The 25,562-nt window shown below is 33.5% G+C and overlaps 1 protein-coding gene across 5 annotated transcripts in view; it reads left to right on the forward strand.

Annotated features, from left to right (window-relative positions):
* The window catches only part of HOMER1 (homer scaffold protein 1), a 608,509-nt gene that overhangs the window by 533,343 nt on the left and 49,604 nt on the right, over positions 1-25,562 (forward strand). For all 5 annotated transcript variants that reach the window (XM_049707767.1, XM_049707770.1, XM_049707766.1 and 2 more), the window contains one exon: positions 6,167-6,306. In XM_049707767.1, the coding sequence (XP_049563724.1) occupies positions 6,167-6,306 (140 nt within the window). The remainder of the gene's footprint in view (positions 1-6,166; positions 6,307-25,562) is intronic.

The following is a 25,562-nucleotide window of genomic DNA, read 5'->3' on the forward strand; positions in this document are numbered from 1 at the left end:
AGCATTAAATATATTGTAGTAGCTACCTTGATTTATATTTAATATGTCTAAACCTCTTCCTCAAGATTTTTTAGAATTCACTTTATAGAAAAAATGGATTATATGTGTGTGTGAGTGTGTGTATTCAGAGAAAAATAAAGTTTATTTAGCTTTGTTATAAATACCATAATTTTTAAAATATTCATTTTAACAATAAATTATATTTACCCAATGGCACTGGTTTATTGTAAGTGATTATTAGGCTCTCTGTGACTAGCTGTTTGATCCTATGAAAGTCAGTTGATCTCTTTGGCCATGGTTCTTGAATCTGTAAGGTCAGAGGTTTGAACTATATCATTTCTAAGGACATTTCAAGTGCAGTAAATCTCGAATGTTTTAGATTTTCCTGCTATAAATGGATTTTTTGAAAAGTGGTCTGCAGTAGCCAACTGTTACTATCGTAAACTATATTATTTATATATCTAGCCCACAAATATGCCATTAGAATTAGTGAATGCCTATACATTAATATGATGCCTTCTTAGTATCATATGACAAGTGTGGTTTTACTGAACCAAATACCACGAGAACAAGTTTTACAACTTCAGGAAAGGTTCACTAGAGTTCTCTGGATATTTTTTTTGCTCTCCAAAGTAAGGGCAGTGGAGATATGTGTCTTTAATCCTGTTACTTGTCCCAATGGACTATTTATCTATTGGGAGTGTTTCTCTATTGGGTTTACCTACTAGTTATTGGCAGTGAAAATAGAGAGGGAGGGAATAGACATAATGGTGAACTTGACTGAACTTGGAGGAAATGTAAGAATTGAGGAAATAGTGAAGGCAAGGGAGAATGGTAAAGTAAGATATTAAGTTAGATGTTTCTGAAACTTCTATTCTTGGTTTGTAGCGTGAACTTCAAAGGAGGATATCTACTTCAGAGAATGAATTTCAATCCTATTGGACATACAGGTGAATAGTGTGTAGTTAGAAATTTGGAATTGGAACTAAGTCTCAAGAATCATCAACAAATGAGTAATAGTTAAAGCTGTAGGTGAGAATGATATCATCCAGAAAAAAATAGGATGGAAAGACAGGAGAGACAAGGGTCAAAAATTGTCACTTAAAGATTGTCACTTAAAGGGACTTCCCTGGTGGCACAGTGGTTAAGAATCCGCTTGCCAATGCAGGGGACACGGTTTCAAGCCCTGGTCCGGGAGGATTCCACATGCCGCAGAGCAACTAAGCCCGTGTGCCACAACTACTGAGCCTGCGCTCGAGAGCCTGCGAGCCCCAACTAGTGAAGCCCATGCACCTAGAGCCTGTGCTCCGCAACAAGAGAAGCCACTTCAATGAGAAGGCTGTGCACCACAACGAAGAATAGCACCCGCTCCCCGCAACTAGAGAAAGCCCACGTGCACCCCCCCAACAAAGACCCAACACAGCCAAAAATAAAAATTAATTAATTAATTAAAAAAAAAAAGATGGTCACTTAAGGAATTTGAGGGAGATATAGGGAAAAACACAGAAGTAGGAAATGAACCAGCAGAGAATGTTAGCACAGAAGTCAAGAGAAGAGCATTTTAAGTTGGAGACAATGACTTGCAGTGCAGGGAGCAGAGTTCCACTAGGTTGAGACTTTAAGAGGACTTTCAACCTAACAAAGTGGAGTCCACTTGTAAATACAGGGACTGTTGGGAAGGAAGGGCAATGTGAAGCACTTTGTAGAATGAAAGGAGATAGTTAGTGACTTTAGGTTATTCTTGAGGCCAAAATGCTTAGTAATAAGAATAAGGTAACAAATATTTGGTTCTCTTGTATGAGGAGAAAAAGGGTTAGCGTGATAATCTCAGGAGGATATGGAGCTAAGAATTTTTTTTCTGGAATGTATGTGTGGGGGTGACTGGAATGTGTTCTTAAATGGAAGGAAGGAGCTAGAGAAGGAAAAAGAGACGAGAAGGAAGGGATCATTGATGGAGCATTGTGCAGAAGAGGGTAATGTGAGAGGGAAGGGTGGAAACAAATTAGCTACTTTATTTGAGATAGGAGGGAAGGATAAAAACAGATTTAGATGCAGATAGGTGTGAGATCGAGGAAGTCTATGCCAATTTATTTCCATTTTTTCTATGAAGGAAGAGTTAGATCATTCTCTGAGAGGAAGGACAACCGAACAAGAGAAAGCTTGAACAGAGGTTTGAGATTGCTGTTAGGTAAAGAAAAAGAAGAGTCAAGTGGGAATAAGTAAAATTAAAGAATACTCGTCACTTCAAGAGCATAATTGAAGTCAGAGCTCAAAATTATTTTCATGACACTAACCAGCATATTTAACGTATTTTCTCCCATAGCATTTGGTAGCTTGGGCACATGAGAATAGGGAATGATGATATGAATTAGAAATTGGCAAGATGGGTGTTGTGGAAGGTAAGGAAGCCCGGAAGTTGGGATGATGCTACTGAGAATATAATTGAGATGATTGACTTTCTATTGCAGGCTGGGTATGGAGAGAAATAAAGCCAGGTTGAGCCTGAAAACTAGCATAATAGCAGAGGGCCAAGAGGATGTAAGTCCTGATGAGGTTGAAGAGCAGGTGGAAAGGGAGTGGGACAGGTTGGGAGGATAGGAGGTTGTACAGCATAAGCCCTCTTATCTGTTGGAATCAAAGCCAGTAGTTGATGAGTTAATCTAAAAAGTCAGTTGAGAGGCCCGCGCACCGCAATGAAGAGTGGCCCCTGCTTGCCACAACTAGAGAAAGCCCTTGCACAGAAACACAGCAAAAAAAATTAAAACAAAAAGATCTTTAAAAAAAAAAAAAGTCAGTTAATGTAAAGACTTTTTTTAAAAAAAGATTCTTTTACATTTATAAATTAAAATTCAATAATATTATGTTTCATTTGTTCACTAGTATTTTGATTTAAAGCTGAAGGCTTTTCTTTGATTGTTAATCTTTCTTACATAAATCATACCAGTAATTGATCGTCTGCAATTTCCTGAGTTTTTTTTCTTTAAGTAGAGCTAACCCTTGACACCCCATCCTCCTTCTATGGCACATACACCTGAGAGTAGACTGGTGACACCACCCTGAAGGCCTGGCCTGGAGTGAGGGCCAACCTGATTTCTTTTGCTTTTTGCCGGAGGACTTTCTTGCCACTTCATAAATGAGTAGAGAGAATTCTTTAGCACTTTCTGAATCTTACATCATTGCTCAGATTCCTTTTTTATAGTGTGGTCACATGTGTTAGTTTTGGCTTCCTTGATACTCTCTCATATTTTAATATGCAAACTTTTTTTTCAATTTGACTGTTATTTTTCTTTTTCAGATTATTTGTTTTGGTGTGGGGTGTGAGGGAAATTTCCCAGAAACAGTGAGATGTGAGTTTTATTTTCTCAAAATAAGGATGGAGAGGTGATAGAAGTTGATTAAATCTGTTTTTATTTATATTTTACACTTTTAATTTTTTTATCAACTGTGATCAAAGAATATATTATTTGATAATTTTTTCCTTAAACATTTACCAAAGAAGTGGCTAGCCATAATAGTTTAGGAATCTCTTTCTAAAGAGGAATTATCCTACTTTGTCAAAAGTTTGTAGTCTAACAGATATACCTCCATGCTTTTTATTTTAATGTTTGATTTAAAGATATAAAATGCAGGTTTTATGAAAGTTAGGGTCTTTAAGGAATAACTAAAGTGGAATGTTTAGGAAATTACACAAAATTTTAACTGAAAAACAACTAGATGTTTGGAATATGTTAAATAAAACTAGTTTCGCAGTGCTATTTTTAGCCTATGTAAAATTTCTAGAAGGCTTCACACAACACTTTTGGCTACCTGTGCGGCTACCTAGTTGGAATAGTTAGAAGGCAAAGGAGTTTCATTTCCCTTATGTACTGTTGGAACTATTTCTTGTTCTCTTGAGCAAATGTTAATTTTTTTAAAACATCCTTAAAAATGAAATATGCTTTGGGCTTTTGTTTTCATTTTAGGTATAGTGTCTAGGGTAATTTCAATATGCCTTTTGTTAAATATAGCTAATAATCGAGCTTTCAGAAGAAAAGCTTGCTCTGTTGAGATGCTGGAATTGTTGCAACCTCTATCCCTTTCTTCTTTCTCTCCTTCTTAGCTTGTCTCTAAGAAGAGTCTACTTCAGTATCATCAACAGTTATAGCCTCCCCAACACCCATGCCTCATAATCTTTCTTATTTCACCCCAGAAGGTAATAAGAACCAGAAATCACACTACTCCTCCTCTGACTCTTTCTTTTAATCCTAATCTGCTTTTGGCCCTCACACTCTTATCAACCAAATCTAACAAATCCTTAGTTGCTAGTACTGGTTATGCCCTTTCAGGTTGACAAGGTAATTTTTTCTGTTATCATTTCCACTGAATTAGGTCTTGGCCAACTTACTGTTTAGTTGATTGGACAGTCAACCTTGATTATTTTAGTTTGGCCTTTCTTGGAGAAAAATTTTCCCAATTTATTGAAACCAAATATGAATACCTCATGGTCTCTTACTGGCTGCTTAAACTTTTTCAGGCTAATTGACATGGTCCATAATTGATCTAGAGATAGTCATTTTGGATACTGTTCCCTCAGTAGGATTTGACTTTGTTGTAAAACAAAATTTCATGTTTTCACAGTATACTACAAACTATTCATACACTGACTCTCAGTTAATAGAAACAGTAGATTCAGAGGAAAGTTTTTTTTTTTTTTGCAATACGTGGGCCTCTCACTGTTGTGGCCTCTCCCATTGCGGAGAACAGGCTCCGGACGCGCAGGCTCAGCGACCATGGCTCACGGGCCCAGCCGCTCCGCTGCATGTGGGATCTTCCCGGACCGGGGCACGAACCCGTGTCCCCTGCATCGGCAGGCGGACTCTCAACCACTGCGCCACCAGGGAAGCCCCAGAGGAAAGATTTTAAAAGAATGAAATTAAAGGTCAAACTAGAGATTCCATTAATAATTGAAAAATAGTTAAGTGAGGATGTGGAATCAAGAAACTAGTCTTTTGATCTTTGATAGCTTGTATAATTTATAGCACTATGGTACTATTAGTTAAAATATTTAAATGTAAAATAAAACACATACAGCAATATAAAACCAGAAGCCCCAAAAAAGGAAGTTGGTCTCACCACATTAATATCAATATTTTCCATATTTCTTTCTAGTGCTTCTTCACGTGCAATAATTTTTATGTAAAGTGTATAAATTATCATAATCTAGATATCTCCTTATATTGTTCTCTTTTTTCTAGTTATAAGCATTTTCCTATATTACACATATTCTTATTTTTATTTGAGAGGAAATCTTATATTCTTTCAAGTTGACAAATTATGACTATCCCCAACTACTCCCCTATTGGACACTGATGTTTTATTGTGAAGTTTTATTGGTCAGAAATTGCAAGGGGTCTGTCAAGCTGCTCTTTAACAGTCTGGTGCTAGGACCACCCCTGGTTACCAGGGTTATCAAATGACCCTTCATTCTGACTTCTAATATCAAATTTAGATAATCTGATGATGGCAGTCATAAGAGTAGGTGTCAGGGTGACCTTTGTTTTAAATCCCATCTATTTTCCAGTGGGATAAACTAAATTTACCTTGATAGAAATAAAACAGGAAATATTGCAAAGAGAAATAATTTCATTATGAGTAGCAGGCAAGAAAAGCTGAAATACATTATATATAATGTGCTATAGAAATATTTCCAGTTACTTTTCTAAATGTCTCTTGGAATTGAAAGCTATGGCAGATCAAAAAGATTGACTTGTTGAAGATTTCGTTCCCTTTCTCTTCCTACCCTCCCAAATAAAAAATAAAATCTTCTTGCATTTTTGTCCCATCTTCTTTTTCTTCTTAAGTAATTAGTTGAATATCTTATTTTAACCAATTAATTGCTTATATAACCTAAAAGTTTTTCAGTTCTTTGAAACTACATTTCTAAATTGTGTTATGTTTACATTTTTAAATTGTATTGTTTCAGTTAGTTTTCTTGTGCGTTGCTTTGGTTTAAAATTTTTTCTCCTTCAAATTTCATTTTTACGTCTTTGACTCCAATTTCAATTGAAATAACTATATTTCATAAGTAAGCATACATCAGAGTCAGTTTTAACTTTTAGATGATCTTGTGTATTTTAACAAAAGTGTAACACTTTTTTATCCCCACTCCCCTTTTTTTTTTTTAAAGGAATCAGCAGGAGGGGATCTTCAGTCTCCTTTAACACCAGAAAGTATCAATGGGACAGATGATGAAAGAACACCTGATGTGACCCAGAACTCAGAGCCAAGGCCTGAACCGACTCAGAATGCATTGCCATTTTCACATAGGTACAGATTCAATTCAACCATCATGATTAAGTAAAATGTGTAGAAACTTACTTGGTTTCAGATAAATCTTGCAAAGTTACAACCCTGAGTGAAAATTCCAGGTCAGACTTTTTTTTTTAACTGTTAACCTCAGAAAAGTTTTAATAATTTATAGTTGCTTAGATGGACTGGAGTGGACATTTCCATTACCTTTGTAGAAAAAGGGCTACTGAGCTAATTATAGTACAAATTGTTTTTCAGTGAAACAACATATTATTGCAAATCTCTTTTACTTATTTCTTAACCCAGCTCCTAAAAAGCCCTCTTTGTTAACCTGGTTTCCATTTTCATGTATGTTCTTGAGGGTTATAAAAATCTTTTTAAAAAAATAGGTTTCCTATTCTGAAATTAAGCATTGCCAGTCTTAGAGGTAATCTCACTGTATTATTTCAAAGAAGAAGACAAGTTATTGGTTTAACTTCCAGCATGGACCTGTTAATGTTAATGTCAGGTTCATTTTTGCACACCAACTAACAGGAGATAAATCTTTACATGCTTCTGAATTTTAAAGAATTTGATACTTTAAAAAGATGCACTTTATCCTAAATATGTTCAAAACCAGTTACATTAATTATTGGCCATATTGTGGTATTTTTAGGATGTAAGGAGGTCTGTGAAACTGTAAATGTAAACAAATACCTCTCAGTCATTGTCTTAAAGTTAATTTTTATCCTTCTTTGGAAACTTTTAACCTAGATAATTTTAATTAAAATTCAGAAAAAAGTTTTCCTTTGTTGTGCATCTCTTTGGACCAGTTCAAAAAGATCAAATTCTTTAGCATATTCAGAAGAATTGTGAAGTGAGATATTCCAAACTCTCTTTTTCATGAGAATTTTAGTTTTGATTTTATTGGTTGAATATTAGGGGCATAGGACTAAATTTATTAGAGACTAACATTGAGGCACCTCATAGTCAAGCTGAGGAAGAAGAAGGAATTTGTTAAAGAGTTTTTTAGGAATGAATGGGGAAAAACTCTGACTATGAGGCTATTCTAATATGTTCCTAAAAATGGTAATAATTTTGCATAAAAGAGTTAGGCATATTTTAGAATTTTCATAGAGGTAATGCTTTAACTATTGCAGTATAAGTGTATTCTCTTTTCTATAGCTAAAAAATGACTGAACACATGAACATTTTTGGTTCTTCCAATCTGAAGACTATATGTTTACATTGATTTGTAAACCATACTGGTTTTTAAAATACGCAATTACTACTAAAGAGCAATGTGATTCATATGCAGTTTTAAAAATATTTGTGTTGATGGAAGCAAAAATTTCTTTCCTATTATATTTAACACGTCCAATTAATAAATAGATGTAACTACACTGAACATAATTATAAACTTGATTTCTTTGGCTAACACTTAAACAAGACGTGCATTGGATACTGTAGCATTATGAAATAAGAACTTTTGTATTTATCATTTGTAAAAGCTATTTCTAGTTTACTTTATGTACCTAAAATTTTCTGAGTGTTTATTATTTTGCTAATCCTTAGTGTTTGGAGTTATTAACTGTGATTGGTCATCTATTGATTTTCTCTGTTTTGGGGAGTCAAATAGGAGTTTACTTTCTTTGATGTGAGGTACAGCTTCTTTGACTACTGAAATATGTAGATTAGCCAGGGAGGTATTTGAGTTCTGAAAATGAAATTTAACAGATCAATTTAAGCTTTTAATTATGTTAAAGGCATTATATAATCTTACAGTTTTCTTATTATTTAAAAAACACTTCAGCATAGGATTTTAGAAGACTTATTCTCTGAACTTGTTTTTACATCAATCAGTATCAATGAATATTCTCCTTGTTACTTGATTGAAATTAAGATTTCTACCTGAGATAGAAAATTGAGTATTTTACAGCTAATGTTAGAACCTCAAAATAACAGAGGGGACCTCAGAGATGGTGTAATCTAGGATTTTTCAAACTGCAGTGGTTTGAAATCAACTTAGGTTATTCATGGCATTCTGAAAAAATGAAATATAAAATGAAATAAGTAACACCAGGATAAAACCCACATTAAGGGATGAAATTGTGTTTCAGTAACATACATATTTAAGTGTGGGCTGGATTATAGGGTAAAACGTCAAAGTTTGAAAGCATGGGCCTTTGACACATCCCAGAAGTTAGGTGATTTGTCCTAGGTCATACAGTTCATTAGTAACAGCTTTAGAACTACAGCTCAGCTCTTTTGACCCTACTATGTACTGCCAGTTAGTTAATAGTGCATTTTAGTCTAATCCCCAAAACAAGCACATTGTTGTGTCAGGAAGTTAATAACTGTTTCTATTTTGGGAGAACTATATAGAAATAAGGTCAGTGTTTCATTAATGAGAGACACAAAGAATATTAAAATAATTTCTATTCAAATCTGAAACTCACAAATGTTTAAACTTGATACACTATCCTTTTTTCCCATGGCAGAGAACATTTAAAATCTATGTTTTTAAGGCTTACTTATACTATTTATTTTTGTCTTTCTTCCTTAGTACTTATTTCAACAGAAAAGAATGAATAGGAAAAAAGATACTTTGCCAACATTCCTCTGTTCTGGTTGATACCATTTTATTGCTAAATTAGGAGCAAAATCACTAGAATATCTGTGTTTTTTGTTTTTTCTTTTAAAGGTGGAAGGATATAGGGAACAATGATCTAGTCAGTCAAGTTGATTGAGTTGATTGTAGTAATAGCTACTTAGCAAGCCAGCTTGTGCTCTTCTTAAAATTTAAATTGTATACCTAAATCTTATTAATTCATTAATTAACATAACAAAAGGAAACCCTGATTTTCATTTGGTCCTGAAAATTTAGTAATGTGTTTATAGTTTATTTACTCTCTGTAAACTTTATTTATTTTTTAAAAAGTATTACTTAACTTTAAAGAGAAAAGCAAGATTTGTTTGTTAGTCTTTAAACTAACACAAATTTTCAAGTATATTTGAAAGAGATAACACTATAGTGAACTCCCATGAGCACGTCTCCCAGCTTCAACATTTAGGAAAAAATGGCCAGGCTTGTTTCTTTTCTAATCCTACCCACTCTTCCACTTTTGTATTATTTTTAGAGCAAATTCCAGACATATAATTTCATCCACAAATACTTTTTTAAAATTACTTTTGAACTTTTAAAAAACTTATTTACTAAGCTAGTACAACTTTTTATATTCCATCTAACTCACTGGCATTATAGAGTTACCTTTATTTACTCTTTTCTTTGTTTTTTTAAAAATTACACTGCTGAAGTAAATTTTAAAATGTATGGACTGCTCAATGCTTAAGTCAAGTGCTATATAGTACTGTGTTGTGTCCTTGTTATAAACTATGCAAAAACATTCTCATTGAATAAGTTTAGATAAATTAACACTTTTTTAGTATATTTATTTAAATGCTTTTAAAAGTCTAGAGATGTGTAAAATAGGAAGATTATGAAAATGTTTACTAATTTCTTTGGGGAAATGGTAATAAATTTTATCTAAATTGCTATTTTTTCTTAAAATATTTTTTTAACCTAAATGATAATATCCTTTTGGGACTGAACAGGTGTACACTCTGACCTACTGAAGTGTTCAGGGCATCCTTTGAGACTGTAGTCTTAGATTAGCTATATGGTTGACCCTTGAACAACACAGGTTTGAACTGCGAGGGTCCACTCGTGAGTGGATTTCTTTCGATAGTAAATATTACGGTATTACAGAATCCACAGTTGGTTGAATCTGTGGATGTGGAACGACGGATGCAGAGGACTACCTGTAAAGTTATGCATGGCTTTTTGTCTGCACGGAGGGTTGGCACCCCTAACTCCCTGCACTGTTCAAGGGTCATCTGTATACTAAATAAAATAACTACTATATACTGTACTATATATATAAATATAGTATTTATATATATATGGAGGAAAGTTTTGTACTCTGATTCCAGGAGGGATTTGCTTCATAGCATCAGCTGTCTGGAATTTACTTGTTATTTCTTAATGAATTCTAGGATTTTTAAAAAAGATTTAAAACTATCTAAAATTCTCTTGGAAATAGTTAATTTTATAGTTTCGCAGTGCTGTTAGAATGTAATACTGAAATATAATACTGAAAACTGAAACTTTTTATTTTGTTCATTGTGAATATATGATCCTCAGATATATAGTGATATATTGATAAATAACTGCTGGTATCCTATTTTTGAGAGTTGAAAGCAGATATGTGTATACAGCAGTAGTTCGTGAAGCTATTTTTGTACTGATAAATTTTCAAAAGTTTGATTATCTTAATGGAAAATAGGCTGTTTTGAGCACTAATTATATTTAAATTCTTCTAATGTTTAGATAATGTATTCTCATGGTGCTGCTAGAATTTATGCATTTTGGGGGTTCTGCATGTATCTTCTATTCTGTTAAAGAGATTTTTTTTTCTGCCACTTTGTGTGTTTCCAACAGATATTCATTAAAGGATATGTGTAGAATCATCACTCCTTAGTAGGTTGATTTTGCTTTAAAGCAGTATAACTACAATTTTACCGTAATCTGGGTGGGTTTATTCCATTTGTATTTATTAGATTAATTTCTTCATTTATTATCAGAGCTTCCAAAAGCTACTACTTTAAAACTGTGTCTAGGGATTTTTGTAATCTCAAAAACTAAGTTTCATTGGAAAATATACACACCATTTTAGTTATATGTTAAAAAAAACAAGCAGTGTTTTATCTTGAATCAAATATATTTTGTACATGCTTTGAAGATGATACAAACAGGAAAAAACTGAATGACTATTAAGAGCTCTGGGGTACTATATTCTCCACAGCTGTGTCATTTGTCTCTCTTTTTTATGGATAGTAAGCAAAACTTCTAAGGTTATAGTTATGAAGTAAAATAGAAATAATTTCTGTGGATAACTCTTGTTTGAATAAAACTGTGTATAAAGCTGGGGGTTGATTTCACAAGAAGTGCCTTATCATTGATAAAATTGCAGATGAAAAATTTAACTTGTAGGATTCCCCTTATTATTAGTTACAATTGACTTGAATATTGTTATTCCTCTACCATTGAACCTCAAAATTAGAATTAGTTTTAAAAAATTAATTTGAAGGCCAAGACAATTTGTGAGAGATCGCAACTAAACAATTTGGAGATGTCAGAATTTCCTGTACCATAATTGTGAACAGATAGCATTTTGTAAGAGGTGCTGTGGTAATTTGGCAGTATATATAGATCTGCATTTTCTGGGAACTAAGAAGCAATTCATGTATTTTTGAATAAGGCACAGGAAAAAATACAGTTTAGTGACCAAGACTGTTTATTAGGTTTTTAGGTATGTATACTTAAATTTCCTATCTTAAGTTTTTAAGAACTAATTTTATTCTATTTTAATGTCTTCTAAAAGATTTTGAAGAAAATATAAAAATTTGCTAATGCATTTTGTTGGGAATTATCACTTAATATGGATTGTTTGCAAGAAGAAAAATACTATTCGTATGAGATAAGGACATTACTAACCCACCTTCAACAGGGATCGTTCCCTTGCCCTTCTTCTTCTCTGCCTTACCGTTGTAATTAATGGGAAGAATTTTCACCAGTCCATCCCTAGTGATTGTTAGTTTCTATTTTCAGGATGATTGGCTTGAAGTTAGAGGTGTGATCATTCACAGTGGAACAGATTGATCTTAGGTTAATTATGACCTTTTTCCCATGGAGGGCTTCTAAAAATTCTTTTTTCCTTCCATTTCTGTTCTTAGAAAACCATAGTGGGGCTTCCATTGGAAGGGAAGTGTGTGATAACAGTTCTGCTCTAGGACTTAGGGAAAAATACTCTTCCTTTGGATTTGGCTTTCTATCTTTCCTCTTACTAGAATAGTAAGGGACAAGATGAAATAGTGAATGTAGGCAGAGGCCAAGCAAGTCACATAAATGTGTGAAGTTTGTGATATGTATGACGGTATGGAATTGTGAGGTCTGTGGTAAAGTGGAATGTACACGGTTCATCTGGAGATACTAAAGTTTTTTAAAAATAAGGCCAAACAGAGAGATGAGGATTAGATGACCCATCTGGTTTCTAGCTTAGACTTTCAAAAGAAATCTTTGTGATTTACGTATGGTTTAGCCCAAGGTAAGGATTTTAAGCAAATTCCCAGCTAGTAATATCCGTTGGCATGATTATTAAATTCTTGGTGGTGGTATTTGGGAGGATATGATTTGCAAATTTGGAATCCTGGATATTTGCTCTTTGTTGACATATTACTCTGATAGGTGTTATTACTACTCTCAAACACAAAAATCTGACCATGTCACTTTTCTCCTTAAAATATTTCAGTGGCATGATGTATGTAGACTAATCCATGATCATCAGGTGAGGCTTCCCCAGACTCATCACTTTGTGATTCTGTAGTAGTTACTTGCATTTGCTTGTAACTACTTACGACCAAGCAACCATGCTATTGCTCATCTGCAAGTCTTTGCTCCCTCGTTTTTGCAACATTCTCCCTTCTCTTTAGAGTCGCTGCATGCACACACACACACACACACACACACACACACACACACACACACACACACCATACTTCCTTGCACCCCACCTCTGCCTCTAACTTGATCACCAACTAGTGAACCCTGGTATATCCTCATAAGGTCCAGCATCATCTCCTCCAGTAAGCTCTCTTTCATGTCCTCAGACTGAATTATGTCTCCTCTATTAAATCCCTTTTGCCTCTAAACCAACATATACAGGTTAACATTAGCTTTTCAGTGTCTCCTGGAACAAGGATTGTGCTTTATTCATTTGTATCACCGGTGCTTAGTACAGTAGACATTCATTAAACATACGAAGGAAACAATTTCCCTCACAGAAATTGAGTACATACTCTGAATGCCCTTGGTACGGTGCTTCAGTCAGCTAAAGTTACACCTACAGTTTCATAAGACCTTGAAGGTAAAATGTAAAACTAGTTATATTCTTTGAAAAGCAGTCACTCTTGTCAAACTTAAGACTTGAGTTTAACTGACTTAGTCTAATTTTCTTCAAAATTTCGTAGTTTGTGTAAAGAAATGTTAAAGATAGTGTTATAAATAATAACAGTGTTATTAAGTACCTAATAATGTGAAAGATACTAAAATGTGCATTTTCAATGTAATGGAATCATTTTTCATCCCTTTCTTGAGAATAATTTTTATTTCAGAAGCAGTGCAGAGTAATTCAATGATGTAGTTTCTGTGAAATTAGGCAGTATTTATATTCTGTGTTTTTAAAACCATTTAGAAGCAAACTGTTTTTAAAAATATCATCTCTTACAAAGTTCAGCACAAGTACTTACTATTTGACTCAAATAAGTGAATTTAGGGACTACAGATTTTTTGAAATTGAGAATTGTACTATGTACATTTGGCAAAAGTAAAGATGGAGACCAACTCTTGCTTTGTGGGATAATACATTTCACAAGGAAATAAGCTGACAAGTAATTCAGTGAAACGTATTGAAAGTAGTCCTGTTCCAGGGACTGTCTTCCTCATAGAGTATGTAAAATGTGAATACAACTAAACCATTGAAATACGTGTAAATTTTACTTTTGTTTATCAGTTTGCCATTTTCCTTTAACAGTTTAGATTAGCTGTATATTCATTGTAGACAAAATAGTTAATCTTTTTGACGCTGGCCTAGATTGAAGTCTAATTGTTGATATTAGAACTTTGGATATAGAAGGAACCTCCACTATTAATAGTCCAGCTACTTCATTTTACAGAAATGGAAGCAAGTCCAGGGAAGGAGGTATTCAGCATCACTGTTTGCTGATGGCTAGGTAAGACCAGAAAGGACTCCAGAGTCAGTGGTCATTAGGGTCCATCCTGGTTGTGGCAGCTCTCCTTCTACTAAACTCTAAGAGGGTTTGTTTTCTGTATGACCTTTCCGATACTCGACGTCTCAGTTTTTAATCATTGTTGAACGCATATTTAGCACCACTTGCCAAATTCCCCTGCTAGAGTCTTAGCTTTCGGCTAAGCCTTGTTGAGTTGTATTGGTACAATATTAGAATTATATTGGTACCAGTATTTCTTGGTAGCCCATATTGTTTCTAGTCATTTAGGCATGTAAGAGATAAGGAATAAATGTGTTGCATAAAAAAATGTGTATGCTCTTACTGCTACTGAGATGACAGAAAGGGGTAAATAAATTGGTGCAACTTGATCATTAGCATCAAAAACATACCATATGCTAGGCAGGACTAAAAAAGATACTGATATAAAGAATAATTAGTTTACCTTTTAAATTCTAACGGGGTCTACTTAGCTATTAATATTCCCATTAATATTGTTAATAACAGTTTTATTGAGATACGATTCACATACTAGACAATTCACCTGTTTAAAGTGTATAATTCAGTGATATCTGGTACAACCAAAATTGTACAAGAGTTTCTGCAACCATCACCACAGTCAATTTTAGAACACTTTCATTACCTCCCCCCAAAGCCTGTACCAGTTAGCAGTCACTTCCCTATTTCCCTTCACACACTTGCTGCCTCCCACAGTCCTAGGCAACCACTAGTCTACTTTCTGTCTCTGCAGATTTGTCTGTTTTGGATGTTGTGTATAAATGGAATCACATAATATGTGGTCTTTTACGACTAGTTTCTTTTACTTAGGATGTGTTTTCAAGTTTTATCTATGTTGTAGAATGTGTCAATACTTCATTTCCTTTTATTGCTGAATAATATTCTATTAACCCACTCATCAGTTGATAAACATTTGGATTGTTTCCACTTTCTGGAAGTTCCACTATTGTTATGAATAATGCTGCTGTGAGCATTTGTATACGAGTTTTTGTGTGGACATACGTTTTCAGTTCTCCACGTATATACCTAGTAGTGGAACTGCTAGGTCATATGGTAATTCTATGGTTAACCTTTGGGAGGAACTGCCAGACTATTTTGCAAAGCAGCGCACCATTTAAAATTCCCACCAGTGGTATATAAGTGTTCCAGTTTCTCCACATCATCATCAACACGTTACTATCTCTTTTTTATTATAGCCATCTTCATAGGTGTGATGTGGTATCTCATTGTGGTTTTGATTTGTATTTCCTTGATGGCTAATGTTGACCATCTTTTCATTTAGTTATTGTCCACTTGCATATCTTCTTTAGAGAAGTGGCTACTTAGATCCTTTGCCCATTTTTAATTGGGTTGTTTGTCTCTTTGTTGTTGAGTTGTAATTACTTATATATTCTAGATGTTAACTCCTTATCGGATAAATGATTTGCAGATATTTTCTCCAATTCTGTGGGTTGTCTTTTTCACTTTCTTGATGGTGTTCTTTGCAACACAAAAGCTGTTAATTTTAATTAAGTCCCATTTATCTTTTTTTTTCTTTTGTTGCTTGTGCTTTTGTTGTCATATCTAAGAAACCATTGCCTAATCCATGGGCACAAAGATTTACACCTGTTTTCCTTGAGAGTTCTGTGATTTTAGCTCTTATGTTTAGATCTGGCCAATTTTGAGTATTTTTGTATATGATGTAGGATAGAGACCCAACTTTATTCTTTTGCATGTGGATATCCAGTTATCCCAGCATCATTTGTTGAAAAGACTGTTCTTTTCCCATTGAGTTCTCTTGGCATCCTTGTCAAAAATCAGTTGACCATAAATGTTTATATCTGAACTCTCAGTTCTATCCCATTGATCTATCCTCATGCCATTCTTCATTATTGTAGCTTTGTATTAAGATTTGAAATTGGGGATGTGAGTTCTCCAATTTTATCCTTCCTTTTTTAAGATTTAAGATTATTCTGACAGTCCTGAGTCCCTAGGATTTCCATGTGATTTTTGGATCAGCTTGTGAATTTCTGTAAAGAAATCAGTTGGGATTCTGATAGGAACTCCATTGAATCTGTAGAAAAACTTGGATGGCCATCTTAATAATGTTAAGTCTGTCAATTCATGAACATGTGATGTTTTCCCACTTAGCTCTTCAATTCTTTCAACGGTGTTTAGTTTTCAGAGTATAAGTTTTGCATTTCTTTTGTTAAATTTATTCCTAAGCATTCTTTTTGATGCTGTTATTAGTGGAATTGTTTCTTAATCTTATTTTCTAATTGTCATGATGTATCTAGAAATACAGTTGATTTTGTAGAGTGATATTGTGGCCTATAAACTTGTAAAACTCATTAGTCTTAATAGTTTTTTCGTAGCTTCCTTAAGATTTTCTGTATACAAAATTATGTCATCCGCAAATAGAGATAATTTTACTTCTTCCTTTCCATTCTTGATGTCTTTTATTTCATTTTCTTGACTAATTGCCCTGTCTAAAACCTTCAGTACAATGCTGAATAGAAGTGACAAGAGTGGACATCTCCTTCTTGTTCCAGATCTTAGGGGGAAAGCTTTCAGTCTTTCATTGTTAGGTTTGCTATTAGTTGTGGCTTTTCTTAGATGCTCCTTATGATGTTGAGGAAGTTCCCATATATTCCTAGCTTTTTAGTGTTTTTTCCATTAATATTTATTCTGATTGGTTAATGATTACCTCCCCTCAATTGGTAGCTTTAGGAAACTGTGCTTTGACAAATGTAACCATATGCTTTCCTTACATGGAATTGTTCTTAAAAGGTAATTTTTTTAAATTAATTTTTTTATTGGAGTATAGTTGATTTACAATGTTGTGTTAGTTTCTGCTGTACAGCAAAGTGAGTCAGTTATACATATACATATATCCAATCTTTTTTAGATTCCATTCCCATATAGGTCATTACAGAGTAATGAATAGAGTTCCCTGTGCTATACAGTAGGTTCTTATTAGTTATCTATTTTATATACAGTAGTGTGTATATGTCCATCCCAATCTCCCAATTTATCTCTCCCCTGCTTCCCCCCTTGGCAACCATAAGTTTGTTTTCTACATCTGTGACTCAGTTTCTGTTTTGTATGTAGGTTCATTTGTACCATTTTTGATAGTTTAAAGGAAAAAAAAGAACTCGATTTGAGGGGAAGAATTTTCCTTATAAAACTGTCATTAATTTTTAAAAGTTTATCACTAGGCTTCAGATTTTCTATCTAAAAATATGAAACCTTCCAGTTTTCTAGCTTTTTTCTCCAGAATATATGAAGCAGCTTTTATAGACAGTGGGAATGGTGGTACATTTACTTCTTATCTGATTTTGTAAGTGATATAGTTGACTTTTTTCTTCATATTTTTTAATTAAGAGAAAACAACTGATTAAAATGCCCTTTTTTTTAAGAAGAGAAAGAATGTAAATAGTCTTTTTTAAATGATACTGGGTAAATCATGGCATTATTTCAATGAATATAAAACATGTCCTTATTAAATATGAATAGAAATACACATATTAAGTTATTCATTGCAAATAACTCTGATTTCTAGTGTAAATATTACTCTTGAAAAGACTAATCCTGCATTTTTTCCTTATTGCATTATAGAAATGTTAGCTGATGATTATTTTAAGTGATCAGTACTTGTTTTACGCCAATAGTGTTCTACCTAGTTTACCATGAAGGAGTTGTGTTTCTGGATGCATATAGTCTAAAAGAGTTTTCAGCATAGTTGTACATTAACCTTTAAACAACATAAGCATGTTATAATCATGCCGCAGGACATTTTAAAGCCTGCCTTTGCATACAAAGTAGAAAATTAAGTCACTAGGTAAATTTAGTCAGATTTTTTTAGTGTCATTTACCAGGGGAACCAAAGTTTTTTTTTATTAATTTAAAAATCTTAACAATAAAATTTCTCCATGATACTTAATATGAAACCTTAGACACAGTTATATAGAGAGATTTCCTTCATAGCTGCTTTGGCGTCTATAACATGAGGTTTATGGAAAAGCGTGTTAGCAAAAGTGACTTTAGAAAGTATATATGATCCTTTGGGTTAATAATTTTTTGTAATTGGATCATTTTAGGGTATGCTTTACTCACAAGCTAATTTATTATTAAAGAGACGACCTGAAGCCTCTCTGGCTCTATGAAATAATAGATTTTTTTTCTCTAGAGATATAGAGAATGAATATTAGTAATTTGTTAAATTACAGGAAGAAACACATCATTGGGTATTATCTGAGTGCACAAACACTGCTATTGTATAGTAGCCATACCTTTTCAACTTCTTTTAAAAGGTGTAGCTAAGCCATTCTGTCATTATTACATATTGTCAGAAAGTCTTAGTTTCCATAGCAAAGGAGATGTACTTTATCTTACAGGTCTCACAATCCATGGGACCTACTAGATGTCAAGCCCTTAACTAGTACTAGACATATATTACATTTTGGTTTTTTGGAGAGAAATAGGTATCTTGGGGAGAAACAATAAAGAAGAAAAATCATATGCCTAAATGAACTCATTTCCCTTTCCCCCGCTTCCCACTTTAAGAAAAATTTCTGTTTGAACATTTTTTATTTTTATGGAAAAGCTGGACCCCTTACTTCCTTACATCCTTATACCTGCTGGATAGGGTACTTTTACTTTTTTTGAAAGTCAGAAAAGATCAGTCCTCCAGTTTGGATTTTTTTCCTACTGCGGAAACAACCAGTTTTCCTTGGTAGATGACTTCTGTGACCACCTCTAGTTTTGGAACGTAGTGGAGTCACCATTTCCATGGAAGAAGAGGACCTGCAGTTTATCCTAATTGAAAAGATGCAAATAGACCCTGACGGAGAGAGAGTAACTGACATGGAAGAAACATGACACTTTAAAAAGACCCAGTCTTCACAGATTTAACTTTGAAGAGCCAAAAGAATTAGTACCTATAAGGAAGATACTGAAATGTATCAGTTCCTCACTATGCCTAGATAGCATTTAAAATATCTCTGAGTAGCAGAAAAAAAAAATGACTTGGCATGGCATCTTGTGTTTCATTCCTTTGGCAAAATGTTATTATACTTGCTCCACTTAATTTTCAGAAGTCTTAAAAGCCCTTGATGGAGAAAATTTTCTGTTTCTTAAAAATCAAAATAGCTATTATTCCTGATAAAGATAGTGAAAAAAATAAGCAACCTAATTTTCCTGGACTTCAAAGTAGAAGTGGTTCATAGATGCTGTTTCTATTAAGATTTTAATGTAGTTATTTTCCTACATGTAATCTGATACTCATTTCTTGGTCCATTTCTTTTGTTGTCATATGACAACACTTAACTCCCCACCTCACAGGGATGTTGTGAGGCAAGTTTTAAATGTTTCTAAGAAAAGTGTAGAATTTATAACTCTTGACTGTCTCTTTGTTGGTAGTTTCTACAACCATAAGATTTTATTTTAAAATTTACAAGTGCTTTCCTATAGTTATAAATGGATATTAGGTGTATTAAAATGGAAGTAAGATAATGAAGTTGTATTTGATTTATCACTGAGCATCCTTGTAAATAATTTAACTGAATGGAATGTTGCATTGATTTTTTTTTCAACGAAGAGCTTTTATACAATTATAATTAAAGAAAAGCTAAAGTAAAAGTGTCTGTTTTCCCCTTTTATTTAGTTGAGATTTAATTACTCATATGTCTTAGAGAGATGAAGGGTAACCCAATTCATCAATTTCTAATGAATAGGAAATGAAAAATACAATGAAATAGATAAAATTTAAGGGAAAAAGTTATAGAGAGGTGCCCAGAATTGGGGTTTTGAGTAAAACTCTGTGTTATTAATTAGATAGAGGTGAAATTTTAGTAACATTTTCATTAAAAATAGGATTAATATAGGAATAGAGATTTGATAAGCACTTGCTTCACATCACAGCAAAAAGGGTTATAAAGGAAATTTGCCTCATTAAATAAAGGAAAAATGTTTAAATATTAGCTAAAATTCATGCCTAGAGAAAAATTATTAGCCTGCAGAATTTGATTTCATTTATACAATTTCATTTTCATAACATATTTTAGAAAGTAATTGTATAACATACTCTCTTCCACATAAATCAACCAGCCCGATTTTGCAAATCAAACTTAGATATAGTGTGTGAATTATCAGATAATGACTCCCAGAGTGAGGTTTTTAAATTGCTATCAAATGTCTACTTTATGCTGCTTTGTTTTCACTGTGTATAGTATCAAAAGACAAATCAATTCAAAGTGAATCTTTGGAGTCAGCCTTATAATCTGGCATTTGTAAACAAATAATTTAGAAAATATTTTCTAAATTACCATATTATTTAAATGTGTGTTTTATAACTTATTCTGTATGCTTTAAAAATGGGAATGGACATAGTCCTGGGTTAAGTGTGTTAGTATCAAGAAAGCATTTGAAACCAGAATACCATATTTTTTGAATGCCTCACTTTAAAAAAATTTAACGGCTTTAGTTGAACTTTGTATGCTTCATTTTACCAGAGATCCTACTGCTCCCTACGGTCACATATACCACAAAATTCACTCACTCATGTTGTTTAAATTATTAGTTTCTTTAACTTGTATAGGGAGGTGACTGTTGAGGGGCCTTTCTTTGGCTAACTTGGTTTATCCCTCTTTTCAACATTTTATAATTTGCCCTCATTTAAGCATTTTATGCATATGTTCATATCAACTACCGATATGAATCATATACATTGGTTCATAGTGTTTTCCTCTTTATCCAGTTTAATGCTGATATGTTTGAATACTGCAGGGAGAATAATATCTTGGAAATTCTAACCTCATAATAATGAGAAAAACACTGTGTAAACAGCTAGTTTGAGGATAATTATGAAATTATTTGTAAATTTTATGTGTAAGCATTAATAAAAATAAACTCCTTTAAGAATAATTCTGAACCTGGTTTCTCTTGCCCATACTGATTTTTTTTAACATCAGAAACACTGAGAAGTTATCTTTTGATTAAAAAAAGTAGACAGTGCTTTCTTTTCCCCTCAAATATGATAGCATCTAATACAGTATGTGTGTTCTAACCAGTCTATATCATAGAAAGCAAATATTAAAGTTGGTGAACATGTGCTTCAGAAATAATGAAGAAATATAACCACATTAGTCATTACCTTAACAGTATTCTTTTTCTGATGTTCAAAACTTAGAAGGGCTATCTTGTATCAGTGTCCATTTTATTATGGGAACAGTTTATAAAATACATCCTGAGCCTGACATAATTCTAGAGAGAATGATTTCCTGGGAGGAAATGTGAATAATATAATGGTTTTGTGATTATTTTGTTGGTCTCTAAAAATAAAAGATGTTCTTACCATCATATACCTCTCAAAAATAAAAAGGTGAACTTGGGTTCTTCTGGCTATGCCACCAGTAGTATTCTTTCAGGCAAATTACTTAATCACTCTGAGCTGGTTTCTTCATCTATTAAGTAAAAGCGGAGGGATGGGGGTGAGTAATGATTTATAAGGTCCTGTCTTTTGATTATCTTGAAGTGATCCTGCCTTTAATCCAGGAAATAAGATATCCTCTTGCAGTGTTCTGTTGCTGGGCATGAGATTTAGTACTGAGTTTATAATCATTAAGAACTTTGATATGTTACCGTGCTACATAAAAAATTATACTACATAAGTCAAGTTAGCCATCTCTGTCTTTAAACAGAACATTAGGAAAAAGAAGTGTCTTATGCTTTTGCATTATGTGCACACATAATTAAAATTATTTAAATTCCTTCCAGATGACACTGTGGATTCAAAATGTGTGATCCATCAGTTATTACTTTTCAATGATAATAATTTTCATTTAAAATTAGAGTGCTAGCACAGGAGATAGCATAGTATTGTAATGTCCTGGATTGGATTATTATAATGGGATGAATTTCTGAACTATAATACTACCTAATAACTAGACTTATAGATTGAAGCCCATAATGACAAGTAAATCTTCTATACTTGGGAATGGATTTTAGCAGTATCAAATCATAAACAGCAAACTGAAAGAAACTTGCTTTATGTAGTGGCTCACTTTGAAACATGGTATTAACCAATGGAAAATGGTGAGGTCGGATATGCTGTCCTTTGAGAAAGAAAGATGTAAAAATTTAATAAGTAATATATTGCTACAGCTGGAAATAATAGTGTAGGCATTTAACACTTCAAATAGTGTTGTTTGATGTCTCATCTGTGAATCATACCTCACAGTTTAATACAACTTCTAAACTAATTTGTAGAAAGCATTATGCCCAAAAAGGCGAGGGGAGAATAGTTCTTGCTTTTAATTCACTGAAGTTCAGTGATACCAATTGAGGGAAAAATCATCTTTATGTTTCTTCTTCCTTTATTTTCTTCCTTAAGAGATCATCTTGTGTTTGTTTGGCTTTTTAAAAATTTTATTGGAGTATAGTCAATTTACAATGTTGTGTTAGTTTCTGCTGTACAGCAAAGTGAATCAGTTATAAATATACATATATCCAGCCTCTTGTAGATTCTTTTCCCATATAGGTCATTACAGAGTATTGAGAAGAGTTCCCTTGTGCTATACAATAGGTTATTATTACTTATCCATTTTCACCTTATAATACTTTATTTCAGTTCAGAACTCTGAATGCTAGGCTATGTGCACTATCCTTAGTGCTTCTAAAGATTAGGTGGTATGGTGTGTATGGAAGTCTATTTATTAAAGGGCCTTAGATGAGTATATACATATACTTTTTACTTTTTTTATAGTTTTATCTCTACTCATTTTATTTTATAATTGTCTCATGAGAAGAAGAACAGATACAATTTCTTCATTTTCCAGGAAAAAAAAAATCTGAGGTGTAAGGAGGTTAGGGAATTTTTCTAAAATCTATAGATTTCAGAATTAGAATTTGACTCTAACCCTCTACTTCTCTGCCCCAGTCTTTTTCCAGTTTATCCTGAATAAATTTTAAGCCCACGTGGAGACCAAAGTTGAAAAAGATGATAATTAACAAAATTCATTTGTTGTTTGGCACAATAGTTTTTAAATATATGGTTGAAATTCACCAGTAAGTGGTAGGTCTGTAGGCATTTAATTCATTTGAGAATGTATTATATATTTTGGTTAAGTCAGCATGGTCATATTGATTTTAGAGTTATTTACACTGACAAATATTTTAATAGTTTATCATGTGTGCTTGTATATGTGTATAGTCATAGTATTCTTGATTATATAGCTGCAAGCAAAGGAAAATCATTAGGGAATCTTAGATTTAGGTAATTTATATTAGTGTCATAGTAAACTTACACATTATACACTTTCTTTGCTCTTTAGTCTATTGATCTAGTAATATAGTTAAGAATACAATCTGGGTGTTTACTAAGTAGCTGGCTAATAGTTTTAATACTGCTTAGAGCTCACCTTTATGTTTCCAAAACCATCATGGCATGAACAAACATTTGGAACACTTGTCCTAAGAGTTCTCAGATTTGCGTGCAAGGATATGGCAACTTAATAGCATCTAGAGAGGGTCTCATAGCAAACGTCATTTCTTAGGAGCAGCAAGTTGAAACTTGCAAATAGCTTCAGAGGTATTCTACAAAATATGGTCATAGGCCCTGAATAGTTCAAAATTAGATTCTAAATTTTATTTGAAGGTAAAGAGGTTAAAAGTAGCTCTACTATAAATCAGTGATTCTAAAGATGTGTCCAGAGGTGAGGAGCACCTGGAAAGCACAATTATCTTTGTGGAGTGTTTTTATATGTATATATATTATATACACATATATAATCACATGGATTAGAAATCATTTAGCTAACCCATTATATATGTAAAAATTACCATGAGCCACATGCAAAAGCGTGGTCAAAATAAACATGACCAGCTGTTTCTGGAAGTTATCCATGTATAGGTCCTTTTTAATACTCATTCGTTCAAAATCATTTATTGAGCATGTCTGTGTGCCAGGACAAAGGGACTAAGATTGCCCTCAAGGAGCTTTGTGAGGCAGTGGAACATATATTTGGTGGTGATGATGATGATGCAGAGGTAGTGATTCATGGAGTGCTCTGCAAGCCCCAGAGAGCCCCAGCTGTCTTCATAGCTACTTTAACACTCTCTGATCTCATGCTTCCCTTTATACTCTTTTTGACATATTTGAGTGCCAGGTACTGTGAATACATCAGTGCACAAGGCAGACATCTCTGTTCTCATGGTGTTTAAACTTAAGGAGGGGGTGCAAGAAAAAGAAATAAATGACTGTATAATTACTGTTATGAAAAGTATCAAGTAAGAGGAGATTAAAGGGAGAGGGAGAGGGCAGGTAGTAGTCTGTCTAGATCAGAAGAGGAGGCCTCCTTGAGGGCTCACTTATCAGTCATCTTCCAGAGAATAGAAACCACCTAGAAGACTGGGGGAGGAGCAATCCAGGCAGAGGGAGGGGTGCCTGCCTTCGCCTTGAAGCCCTTGGGTGTTTAGTGCCCTTATCTGAGATCTTGGTAGTGACAATGGAAGGAATCTGTAGAGGAAAACTGGGATGGGAAAAAAGAGAGGGTTTTTTCACTCTGCAGCTCTGAGAGCAAGGAAATACAAAAGATAAAGGTGTTTCTACTCCACGAGCTTGTAAACCATTTGAGAACAATAGCCATGATTATTTATCCTTAAATTCACATTGTCTGGTAGAGTGCTTGACACATAGTAGGTGTGCAAAAAACATTTGTTGACTCAAGTGACTGATTAATTGTTCCTTATGTATTAGAATTTTTTTTCTACAATTAGGGTAGAAATTCCTTTGAGGAAGAGAAAAATATATACATCTATTTAGTGATAAGTGGTATCAGTAAATGGAATCTAAAATAGGCTTGTCTTCCTTCTTGAATTTCTCTGTTCAGTTTTACAAAAATGCATCTGAAAGAGTATTTATACTCTCAAAAGATTAACATTTTTAAGTTGCCTATGAAGTTAGCTGCCACAAGTCATGTCATTTTAATATAATTCTTGAAAAACTCAGCATGGAAGCTAGCTTTCCAGATCTATATTTGCATAGACTTTCTCCTAAGTATTTTTTTTCCAGCTTGAGATATAATTGCTGTATTGTATAAGTTTAAGGTGTACAATGTGTGTTGATTTGGTGCATTTATATGTTGCAGATGATTGTGTTAGCTAACACCTGTGTCAGGTTACATAATTACCATTTCTTTTTTTTGTGGTGAGAACATTTAAGATCTACTCTTAGCAACTTTCAAGTATATAATACAGTATTATTAACTGTAATCACTTTGCTGTACATTAGATCCCCAGAACTTATGCGTCTACTACTGGAAGTTTGCACTCTTTGACCAACATCTCGATTCCTTTTCCCCAACCCCATCCCCTGGTAACTGCCATTGTGGTCTCTGTTTCTTGCGTTTGGCTTTTTTAGATTCCACGTATAA

Source organism: Orcinus orca, chromosome 3 (assembly GCF_937001465.1).
Source record: "Orcinus orca chromosome 3, mOrcOrc1.1, whole genome shotgun sequence".
Taxonomy (NCBI): Eukaryota; Metazoa; Chordata; class Mammalia; order Artiodactyla; family Delphinidae; genus Orcinus; species Orcinus orca.